General features: G+C 35.7%; 1 protein-coding gene across 1 annotated transcript in view; it reads right to left on the minus strand.

The window, feature by feature from the left end:
- Positions 1-2608: 2608 nt before the first annotated feature.
- Positions 2609-12141, minus strand: part of SMOC2 (SPARC related modular calcium binding 2) — a 157708-nt gene continuing 148175 nt past the window's right edge. Inside the window, exons 11-14 of the mRNA XM_031552201.1 lie at positions 8825-8927; positions 7646-7893; positions 6959-6999; positions 2609-4175 (exon numbers count right to left, since the gene is read on the minus strand). Of these exons, the coding sequence (XP_031408061.1) occupies positions 4152-4175; positions 6959-6999; positions 7646-7893; positions 8825-8927 (416 nt within the window). The 3' untranslated portion in view covers positions 2609-4151. The remainder of the gene's footprint in view (positions 4176-6958; positions 7000-7645; positions 7894-8824; positions 8928-12141) is intronic.

Here is a 12141-nt window from a genome sequence, read left to right on the forward strand (position 1 = left end):
TTCAGCAGTAAAATTAGTCAGAGGACAAAATACATGACAAAATAGGAAAGGGGAATGTAGAAAAGGCAGGTTATTGCAAATATTTCTGTTGCTAATCCAGATGAAAAGCAGATAGGCTTCTTTCTCCCCATGCCACCCATTACATTTGACATTCTAGAGACATGTGCTGTTCCGAATGCTTTCCGCATACACTTTTGTTTAAAGAAAAAAAATAACAAGCAACATTTATGCTTTTTAAACAAAGGGCATATTTTCACTTATGGAACTTAAACCAAAATAATTAAAAGGGACAGAGAGAACAGTTTGTATCAGTAATTCACTATAATCATTCTAATGTTTCAAACATTAATAAATTTAGTTGGTTGCTATTTAATGTCAAAGTAATTACTCCAAAATGATATCAATTTGCCGTCTTAAAGAAAAAAAGTAATAAACCTTTCACTTCCTGCGTTAAAATCTCTTTCACACCAGTTTCTAATGTAAAATGTAGTTATATAATATCCTAGTGTAAATATTTGAAAGGAACAGTTAAAATATCTTTGCCAAGGAAGATTTCTTAACCCCTATTAATCCATCTTTTATTACCACTGTAAAAGGAAAACATTAACTAAATCTATCAAACTATGCACTCACTTAAATGTCTTTAATGTGGTCTCTATTTAAATTCTTCCTTCCACTTTCTAAGAATGCTTTCTTCATTGGCTTAATGCATTTATTGAGGGTAAAAACCTGTTTCCAATGAGAAAAGTGCAAAGTGTAACATAAGAGAGTACTTAGTTTGTCTTCTCCTTTATGTTAGTATGAATTGATATTTGTTGTGTTCTTCTTTATTACCTCAAATGATATTATCAAGAAACACTGTCATTCTAAGCAATCATACAGGGACCAGATCTGAGAAATGAGGGTTTAAAAGCTAGTCACATTGTTAGACTGGGAGAAGAATGAGAACAATGTGCTTTGGTAAAATTGGAACTATGAAGTTGACCTAATTCTAGGGCTAGGACCAGGATGAGAAAGTTATCACAATTGTTGACAAAACATGGAATGTTTCTCAACGTGTGGCCTGTTGACTAATGGACATCACAACAGACTGGACAAGTCATTGAATATACAGATATTTTACAACATTATTGGCCTTCTACATACCAGAATATAAAAGCACTAAATAAACGTTTAAGAACAACAGGAACTAGAACAAATAATGATCAGTGAGAACCAGAATATACATTGTGCTGTATGACAGATCAATATAATGGGAAAAGTATTACAACAGAGGTATGATGGCAGAAGGACTAGCATGATAGAAAAGTAGCATGAAGGAAGGGAAGAAGATTGCCCACCTGTATCAGAAGATTCTAAGTTCACAGGGGAAAGCTTCTTCAAGGGGGTCAGCCAGCCCTTAAATGAGGTCTAAGAGAGGTGCAGCCAGGCTCCACCCCATCCAGTCACACAGGTGAATTGCTTTCACCTGTGCTCCCAAGGTTGACCGAGTGCTCAATCAGTGATTCAGGCTATGACTCAGCAGTTATCATACAGCTTTCAGTAAGAGCAGAATTAAAATTGCATCTCAGTTGTTGCAACTCAAGTAGGGTAAATACTAGAACTAATTCATTATTGTGGAACTAAATAAATACTGGTGCTCTGCTGTAACCCTGAGAGCAAATCCACAAGGATTCTTTTTTGTTATCAAGGCCATGCTTGGTTACTACTAACAGAGCCAAAATTTCTTCAAGTTTCACTATTCTGTTTATTTAAAGTAAACATAGGAAACAAAAGTGAATTTACCAGGTGTTCAAGTGCATTCCAGTAAGGGATCTGAACACAGATCTAAATAGATCCATGAGAATTGGGTATTCCTTGTAGAAAAATGCTGTAATGAAAATTGAAGTGGCCCATACCTTGAATTTCTGTCATTGTTGAGTCACTAAATTACTTGATTTTGTGGAAGATTTTGGATACCCGAGAGAATGCCTATAGAATTTATTTGCGATTTCAAAATCTATTAAGGCTACTGTTTAAATAACCAGATGGTTAGTACAAATTTGCTTCCCTACGCAAGTTCCCAGTTTAAATAGGCAGTTGCATCAAATCAGTGGGCATGGAATTCATCTTCCATTCATGGACATAGCAAATATTTGATTGCATGCATTTATATAGAAGGCCACATTGATACATAAAGCTTACATAAATCTTCTATTAACTATCCTGGGTCCCATGAGTTGCTGAATATTCCTCATGTTTTGCGTCTTTCTCCTTATCATTTCCAGTCAGGTGGAAGGTTGCTCAGCACCTTACAATCACACTGAGGGGAAAAGGTGTGATATGTTTTCTTCGTGAAAAGAACCAGCTAAAGCTATATAGAAATGACAGTAACAAAGGATCAGGCTTCAAAAATCACTGTTATGAGAAAGTAGTGGTAAAAATAAGGTATGAATTTCAGAAGTAAATGGGGTATGAATCTAAGCATGAAGGGTCAAGTGAAGAGAGAAAGACAGATACAATGTGAGATCATGAGGTTTCTCATAAACTTACTGCAATGGTGAAGTAATTGTACTTGTATGTACCTACTTTCAAAGCTGGCTGTGTCGCGAAAGAAAAAGTGCTAGAATAGTTTGATAGCATATTGATCTTTAATCTATATAGAAGATTAAATTCAAAGTTTAACATTATAAAAGAACAAATACTTTTAAAAACAAAATACAAGATAACACAGACTCGCATCTTGATTCCTCCTGTTGTCAAAGCTTAAGAGTATACATTTTCTGGGATATGGTTCCAATGTATACAGTGTTTCCTATCACTTCAGCATATATCCATATGTTGAATTAAAATGAAACATTTTTCTTTGCAACAAAGCTTTTTCTGGTTCAAGCTCAAGACAGGGTGCTATTAGGATTTGCTAGTCTCATGTCAAATCTCACACATTATTTAAACAAGCCAGAACGAAATCAGTGCTTGTTGCAACATTCCTGACTTTTCATGACAGCTCCTAGATGCCAGCAGTCCATCTACCACCATATCAATCAATCCAACTGCTTATAACTTGCAACAGTTCAAGAGCTGAATCTTTATTTACATGAGTCTCCTGCTCTAAATTCACATCACAAGTTCTTATTCCACTCAAACACACATACAATAAGTGTTGTTTGGGGTTAAATGACAGAGGAGGTAAGAAAACTTACAAGAACTTCTTTCAGACAGCAAGGTGAAACTTCAGGCAGGAGTGGTGAATAGCCTCTCCTTATGGGAACTCTTCATAATTTGTTCACCTTTAGCTCTGGTAGACCCCCAAGGCAAATGGGGACAGGCAGGTGTAGGAGAAGAAAAGGCTGACAAATCTATTTAGCCTTCCCTGTCTCTTCATAGTTAGATTTACAATTCTGATTCACACAGACTCCTCTCCTATTTTTGCTGACTGCAGGATCATGCTTTTAGGCTCAGGTTAAACCATGCTGGAGTCACATTACTATCCACCTTACTCCTATGAGGAAAACTACCACGCCTCAAAAACAGATAGAAGAATACACTTTTCTAACAGAATCCTAACTGTAGAATAACTTTTGAATCCTTTAGTGGTTGTGTTCTCATTGCATGATCTTTGGGAAGCATAATAATAAAAACACAATGAAGAAAATATTGCCACTTGTGAAAAAATTTTTCAGTTAAAAACTGCAAGAACAAGTCAACAGGAATTTACACACTTCCCTCAACCTTAGAAACCTTAACATCCAACATTTCTTGGACATAATTGAGAATACAGTAGACTTTTCAGCATAACTCTACTTAAATGACAGTATTGGTAAGAAAAAGAAGGCATACTATTGAAACCAAAATACATAGAAACAGGTTTCTTTGCTAATATTTGCCAAAGAGCTATTAAAAAAAAAAAGTTTAAATGCAAACTTTTACATCTCCAACACGTTTTACATATTTCAGACAACAAAAGAATGCACATACATTGTATGTGATAATTTTTCAAAACCAGCTATTAAATTTTCACAGATTATAAAAAGTCTGTTTAAATATTTCATTTCTACAAAGTGAATTTACATTTTTAAGTACAAAGTGCAAATACTACAGTTGTTTTTATTGCCTTTTGGTGAGGAAATCTCCCACATGTCAAAGAGTTCTGCCTTGGGTCAGTAAGCTGCTCACCCTTGCTTCTTGGAAACTTGCTGAAAGACAGTTGGAAATATTTGCTTTATTAATGATGTTTTCAAATAATCAAGCATAAACATTTATCTCTTTATATTTCAGCAGTGTCAACATACACTTCAGGACAAGAGTTCTGAACAATTAAATATATAGGGAATAAAATAATCCCTGGCCTGTAGTACCTCAGGAATCTAAAGACAAGGCTATGAGCATTATCTTACCTTTATCCATCTTATCTGTTTCTTACCTGTGGCCTCTCTAAACGTATGCCTATCAAGCACGCAGTTTTTGCAACTGCCTTGGCAGGTCACTGGTGCAGTATACCTTTCTATGGCATGTGATGCATACAGAATGGGCTGCTGGCCAAAGTCTTATGAACATTCTACAGTTTCCTTGCAAACTTTATGTTAGGCTGCAAAAAGACCCTTTGGGTCTCATTGACAGCATGTAAGCATACATGTGTGTTGGGCAGGATGGAGCTGAGAAATGTAAATATACTTGTCCACTGCCCTAGTTGGGTCAGATTCATCATTTCCTTGATCTCATTTCGAAGAACAACTGCCAATACTCAGTATGTTAATGCATGTATCCATACCTTCTTTCTTTCAGTAAGAGTCTGTATGTGTAAAACTGCAAACATGCACGTATTTAAAAAACATATTCAGCAATATATACATGCAAAAGCACACATAACTATAGATATAATTTAACTACTACAATGCTCTCATAGAAAATGAGCTTTTGAGTGCCCATCTCCTGAGTAGTAGCAATCTGATCACTCCTTCTTAGTTGGGTGGTTTCCTATAAGGAGCTATTTGGCCCAGCTCCTTTTTAATAACTTCCTTTCAAGGGAAAACTTTTGTGATGAAAGCCTCCTTCTACATTTGCAGCCTTGTATTGTTCAAGTCTGAAACTGCCAACAGATGGTTTGCTGAGCCAGCCTTAATTCAAGGCTATCATTTCTCAGCAACAGCTTTTAAAATAATTGGTGCTGATTCAGCAAAATTATTGGACAAAATTAAAAAAAATAGAAACTCTAGTACACTTTTATTACAGATTCTGCAAGTTAAGATCAGATTACGAGAAAAGAGAGAGGGCTAGTCATGCTTCAAGTGTAATGCACGTGTGCCAGTAATTGCCATTGTATAATTAAAATAACCCCTTTGAATGCTTTTGAGTTCCGACAGGATAATTATTTTCAGGCTTCTTTGTTTAAAGCATAAGTGATTTGTAGGAGGGGACTTGAAAAGTTAAGACCACAAACATTTGTTTAAACAAACAGAAACTTATCACATCCCTCTAGCTGTTAGAACATTTTATATTCCATCAAAGGTATGTAGGAGATCTCTGGTAAAACCAACAACCAATGTTCAGCTTGCCTTAGGATGTGTGAATCTAAAATCAAACAAATCAGAGATAAAGCAAGTACAAACTGGCCAGCAACATGAGAGGAACATTTCATTTGGCTTGTTGGGGGTTCACTCTGGGTTGAGTTTTTAACAGATTAATACAGCTTTCTGTTAGATGGGAAGACATTGAGCACACAACGACAGTAGTAAGGTTATTTTTAGCCAAATTCCTCTTTTTGTAGATGCAGGGTTACCAGAGTTGATGATATAATATGTAAATAACTTTTAAAACAAATCACCAATTACTGATGTTTTTGTGGGCAGTAACCATTTGATTCCTCTAACTAATACAAAAGTGAGGCAAGATCAGTAAGAAGTTGATTCTCTTACTAGATCATTAAATAGCTGTCAGATTCACTTCCTTCACAGTCCTTCAGACACCTGCCAAAGTGTCAGGAAGTTGTGCCCAAGCAATGCGTAAAAGTGAATACTTAGGATTAATGATTATAAAAACAGAAACACAGACATGATAAGACTTTTTATTAACTTTTCTCCTGAACTTTCATTTGAATCCCTTCTCTTCAATGTCTATTTTACCTCTATTCAAAAATTCAAAAATTCTACTTTTGTGCCTACTGAATGCCTTGTGTAACCAAAGGTCTATGAGTGAGATACACCAGAGTTATTCAGAAAGGTGAGATAAAGTCTTTGCAGAAAACTGACACAAAAACAAATCATGGATTATGTTGTCAGGGCACTTGACATTTTAATTGTTAAAATCATTCCACAGACTAAACCAATTTTAGTTTAAACATACATCATCAGACTGCTACAAATCCTACATTCTCCAGCTCATTTTGCTCAGCTAGCAAAGGCACTTCAATGTGACAACTCTTTTCTCTCTACTAAGATTTTAAAAGGTATCTAAAACCACCATATAATAATTCAGTGGTGTACACAAAATATATGGATTTTCATATGGTATAAGAAATTCATTTCAATCAATGTAACTTTGTGTCTATAGCATAACTCACAGGAAAGTGAGCAGTTTTAATTCACTTAAAAACAAAAGGGAAATGAATATAAACCAATGCACATTTAAAAATGTATGGCAGTGACTTCATTCAGGAATGCAGAAGACTTATACGAGGGCCCACTTACAGCCATCTATTCTAACCAAGATGTCACTCTATACTTCACTATGAGCATCCACGGGCATGCCTAATCCACTATGTGTTTTTTACACATTTACTCCACCTGTAGTTGACCAATTCAACTTTCCACAGACAGAAATGAAGTCAAGATTTGTTAATCAGTATGCTGCTCTGTTTTCTTTGTTGGTCTATAAAATGGCAGACTAATGCATTTTGAAGCTGCAAATGATAATCTGTAAAATCCCAAGAAATTCATGTGGGTAAGACAAAAACAAAGATTGTGTTCTCCTGAGTACTCACCTGCCTGCTAGATGAAGTGCTCTCAGTATTGGTTTTAGGGGCTGCTAAAGGGGGAAAAAACATTATTAACATGGTTTGCAAGTTATATATAGTATCCCAAGAAGTGAAATTCTCATTCTGAATTAGCAATTTTATTCCAGGGTAACTGCACAGCTTTCAAAAAATGAGATAAAATATTTCATATCTTTCATTGAAACATCCTTTTCTTTTTCTTTCATGGAATTATATGAAAGCTGAATGACAACATTTCTTTCCAGTTATTATGTGGCACTTGCTTAAGACAGATTGCATTTAGTCAGTGTTGAGCATTTCAAAGTTATTAAATCTTTAGCAGTAAATCTAGCCTATTATGTCTGGTGGGAAAGAAGCATGGAAAAGAGGATACATTACATCATCTTAGGTTTCCTGCTGTAATGCAGAAGCATATCTCCAAAAAGCAAGCTTTTATTGGGTTGAGTCAAAGGAAGTTCTTGATTCTCTTGGAGCAAAGTAATAATTTGCATACATAGAAGCAGCTTCCTTGTCATCTTCCTTAAGCAAAAGCTCTATTAGTTACTGGCAAGTGTATTCCTTTATACTGTATACTTCTGGTATACACAAATATCAGACTTTGCCTTTGTCTTTGAAGAATCTAGACAAAAAGATAGAAAAGGTTCTTACTATGACGTTTCTTTGTTTCTGCTTTACCTTCTTCTTTTGTTACTCCAAGGCATCCCATTAATTCTTGAACTGACAAGGATTTATCATTGTTCACATCACAGTATTCCACAAATTTCTTCACACATTTTTTGGGCTTTGACTTCTTTCTTAAGAACCTTTTAAATGGCTTGATTTCTTTCTTTCCAATGTCACCACTGGAATTTTTATCTAATTGTTTGAAGTACCAGTGGACTACTCTCTCTTCCAGAGTGTGATTTGGATCAGGTTCTGAAACCCTGCAATGGAAAAAAAGAAGAAAAACCCACAACTCTTTATTCTGATACACATACTTCAGTTTATACCTTTACTTCTGAATACATAAAACACTGTTAGATGTTTTGCTTCATGAACCTCTCTGTTTTTTGCTACTAGCTTTTTTGTAGTGAATCTTTACTTTTTGCTTTGGTGATACTGACTTATGACATACTTCAGTTACGTACATTATGTGTTTTCATGATTCTGTCTTTCTCTCATTTACTTCTCTCTTCATTTTTTCTGTTTCAGGAAATGAAAGGAGAAGGCAACGTGTTCTCAGTACTGTGCTCACCCCAATACAATTAATTAAGAAGATAACCCTTTGTGTAAAATTTAGGATATAGTTGGCCAAAAAACTGGAGCCCAATTACATCCCATGATGAATGGTCTCAGATATAAAACAAACAAACAAACAAAAGACTTGAATTACAGGGTAAATTATAATAATATTAAATAATATTAATAATTTACCCTGTAATTCAAGACTTTTTTTTTACCCTCTTCAGGTAGTAAGCATCTGACCTGCAGATGTTCAAAATTTGTCAGCAGTTATATAGTTTTAATTCTGTCTGTGTATACTGATAGCATTGATTTGTTTTAGAATCAACTAGGCAAAACATAAATCAAAAATTCATCAAGTCTGATAATAAAACAAAGGAAGACTAAGATGCAGTTACTCCAGCAGGCATAGATAAATTCTAAGCTGTGTGGCTGATGAGAATCCAGCCACTGAGTGCATCTCTACTGAGTGAGCATAGTCCACAGTGGTAACTTTGAAGTAAACTATCCTAGATAGGTTCTTGTAAATTTACTTTTTGTGAAGGCAGAAGAATTACTTCTCAAGGGCCTCATCAATTCATTCTCCACTGCCAGAACTCTTTTAAAGACACATGAAAAGGATCTGAAACCCACCGGCTGGAAGACAATGATGGATCAGAGACTGCATGCACCATATCTGTGGACAGTGCATCCAAAACACTCGTCAAGAATTCATTCTTCTTGGCCCCAGGACAACCTAGAAAAACAGTGGACTTTTTTTCTTGTCTCTTATTTTTATAACATTTAACTTCCAACAATATTTCAAAGTTAGAGATAGATGTGACTCCTGTACACTGACTCCCATTAATGATGGACAAACTTAGAACTTAATTCAAAGACAAGCATCTATGTTCAGACATGTATGCCATAGAACAGGAATAGAAAAACATCCTTTTGAACTCAAGCAAATGGGAATCTGGTTTGTATTCCTTGGAGACTCATACTTCAATCTTCTTTCTTTAAGATGTTGTGCTTTTTTTCCACAGGTGTCACATTCTGAAAAGAGCAGCTTTGAATCCACAAAAGTTTGAACATCACAAAGACTGTTTGGAACATGGACTAGATGCTCAAAGTCCTACACTTCTTTCAGATTTCCACCTCTGCTTCTCTGAACTGCCACTAGTTTTCTAAATGCACATTATCTCAGTATATCAATCTTCTGATATGTAAAACGGCAGTCAGCTGCTTTCCTCTTTCACTTTTCTCTGGGGATTAACTCCCACAATACAGTACTTAGCAAAATAGGATGCTGTTGGGTAGTAGTTTGGTTCATACTGTGAGATCCTATGTTATATCATCCTCATAATTACATTCCTTATACCATGAAACTTTTCTGAAAGAAACTGACAGCACATTTCATACACATAATACATTAGATAAGCATATAATGAAAGATCCACTCTTAGAGCAGTGCAGCTGGAGCAGATAAATTCATCTGATAAGCACAGGGTTGTTGACACATGAAGGTTTGCTTATACAACACACCTGCTTCCTCTCTTCTTTCCTAGAGCCCAGAGCCAAACACCAGGACTTTGCCCAGCCCTGTAACATGAGTTAAATTCTATGATGAACCACAGACGGTGACACAAACATCACAAGCTTGAAGACAGAGGCCACCATTCACAGATAATTTTGTGCTGGAGACCCATTTACCCACAGTTCCCTTCCTAAGTGAAAAGGGAAAATGCTTTGAAAGGTTATGGAAAGGGAAGATTAGTCCATTGGTAGGGATTTGTTGTGTCACTACACTTTTCAGTTGCCTCTAGAGCAGGCAGTTATCTGTGTCTGAAAAGCCTCATCTAGCCCAGCAAATTATTTTTTAATACATCCCATGTTGATTGAAGGAAATGAACTTATGTTATATTGGCCTCGAGCTCTGCTGCAGTAAGAATAGCTCAGTTATTACATAAAGCAGCAGCACCCACTGCCCAATTCATTCATGAACTTTGTCTCTTATAGGCTTGTCTTCAGCACCAGAGATATTTTATTCCAGTAATTGTGAAAGGCATATAGTGAGTTTGAAGCAAGTTTCACCACACATCTGAAACCAGATGTCACTGAGAATCCATTTGGCCTGTGGATGTGGTTCTCTTGAAGGCATAGGCAGAAATTTCTCTTCCAAGGCTGTCCTTGGAGACTTGTCTTGAGCTTTATGAATTTCTTACCAGTGTTGTTATTGTCATCAAACAGAAGCCTGAATCCTACTCCAAACGTGATTTGTGCATTGATACAGGGCTCTTGGAAAATGCAGACAGCAATACCTCAGAATATAAAAATGCAGCACAATATGGAGACAAGACAATTTGACTTCTTTGTTTCTCTATCCTTTTTTGGATACATGATAATGTTAATATTCAATTTGATTTAGGAGCTCCATCTGAATTTTTCATGTTTATTATTAGTGTATTCCTGAAACATCTGAAAGAAACAAAGAAGTATGCTTTGGGTAGTTCCCACTGCTGTCAAGGGAGCTGCTGAGTGTACATGTGCTACAGATGGAGAGATCAAAACCATTACTTGGAGCTAAGCTAGGTAGGGTAAAGCTAGGTAGGGTAAAGAATCAACTTCTAAATTAACAAGATATCACAGAGAGGGAGGTGAAATCTATAGTTTAAAGGAAGTCTTGGACAATATTCCCTAAGATTAAGAAAGGTTTCTAAATACACATTGCATGAAGTTGCAATCACAGCTGACAGTAGCAGAAGTCTTTTCATAAAAAAAGAAATCTTGCTGTTGAAACAAACACAATCTGTTGCTGTGAAACATTCTAAATTGTAACTCTACTACTTAACGTAAAATGACACCCTACAAAATCCTCATCAGTTAAATACAGAGAAAATATTCAATTTCTTCCAATTATAATTTTTGCTGATGTGTGGGCAATCACATGGCAATTTACCTCACAGTAAATCTCTGTTCTTTGCAGGTGTTATTAACTCAGAGTAATTCTCTGGAGGTTTCATGCTGAGCTTTAATTTTCAACAAACTTGTGGATGAAATAGCAAGACGAGGGGAGCTGTAGCTTGATTGTAATGAATAATTCACTCTTAGTGAACTAAATACAGAAAGGAAAGCGTAGTTTGTTATCGGAGCCTCATGCTTCTCACTATGGTTTATGTGTTTCATTTTTTTCTCACGCAGCTGCTTGTCCTGTCCAGATTTGACAGCTTACATAAATAATAATTTGTTGTCAAAGGGTAAAGTTGAAACCACATGGAGTCACTCTACAGGTTCAGAGATGTAACTTAGAACTGAGTGTATGTTTTAAGGATAGTTTTACCCAGAGCAAACCTCAGACCAACAAATACACACCACAAATGATGGGAATATACCAACACCTCATTTCAGCTACAGCATAAAGGCAATCAAAGAATCTTCACTATATTACTATAAACCTCATATGTTCCTCTATAAATATATCTAACATTAGTACAAAGGATATATTTTTTGGTAGTTAATCTGTGGGACAGGTACCTTTCTTGAAATATGCAACCAACTGCCTTGGAGCTCCCTGTCTGGTTGATAATAGTCTACTGCTGTCAATATCAGAAGAATAGTGTTTGCTGCACATCTGAAGTTATGGCAAGAAAATTATTCTGTTCATTTCTACTAAAATGTTCATACAATAGGCAGAATTATTCATTTCAAATGGGACTTTATACATTAATCTTCCTGTAAGAGAGAAAACTGTTGAGTCAGTCACTCAATTAACTAAAAGAAATATGACAACTTCTAATTACAAAACCTGAAGATGCCTTTTTATTTCCTATTTGTTTATATGACAATCAAGCTTAGAAATGCACTCAAACTCAACAGCCACTGAAATATCTCTGTTTATCATAAATAAGTTTTGATCCGCCCAAAACAGGAATGATCAGGTATTGGGGGTTTTTTAGGTTTTTTCTTTTTTT

The sequence above is a fragment of the Meleagris gallopavo genome, chromosome 2 (genome assembly GCF_000146605.3).
Source record: "Meleagris gallopavo isolate NT-WF06-2002-E0010 breed Aviagen turkey brand Nicholas breeding stock chromosome 2, Turkey_5.1, whole genome shotgun sequence".
Classification (NCBI taxonomy): domain Eukaryota; kingdom Metazoa; phylum Chordata; class Aves; order Galliformes; family Phasianidae; genus Meleagris; species Meleagris gallopavo.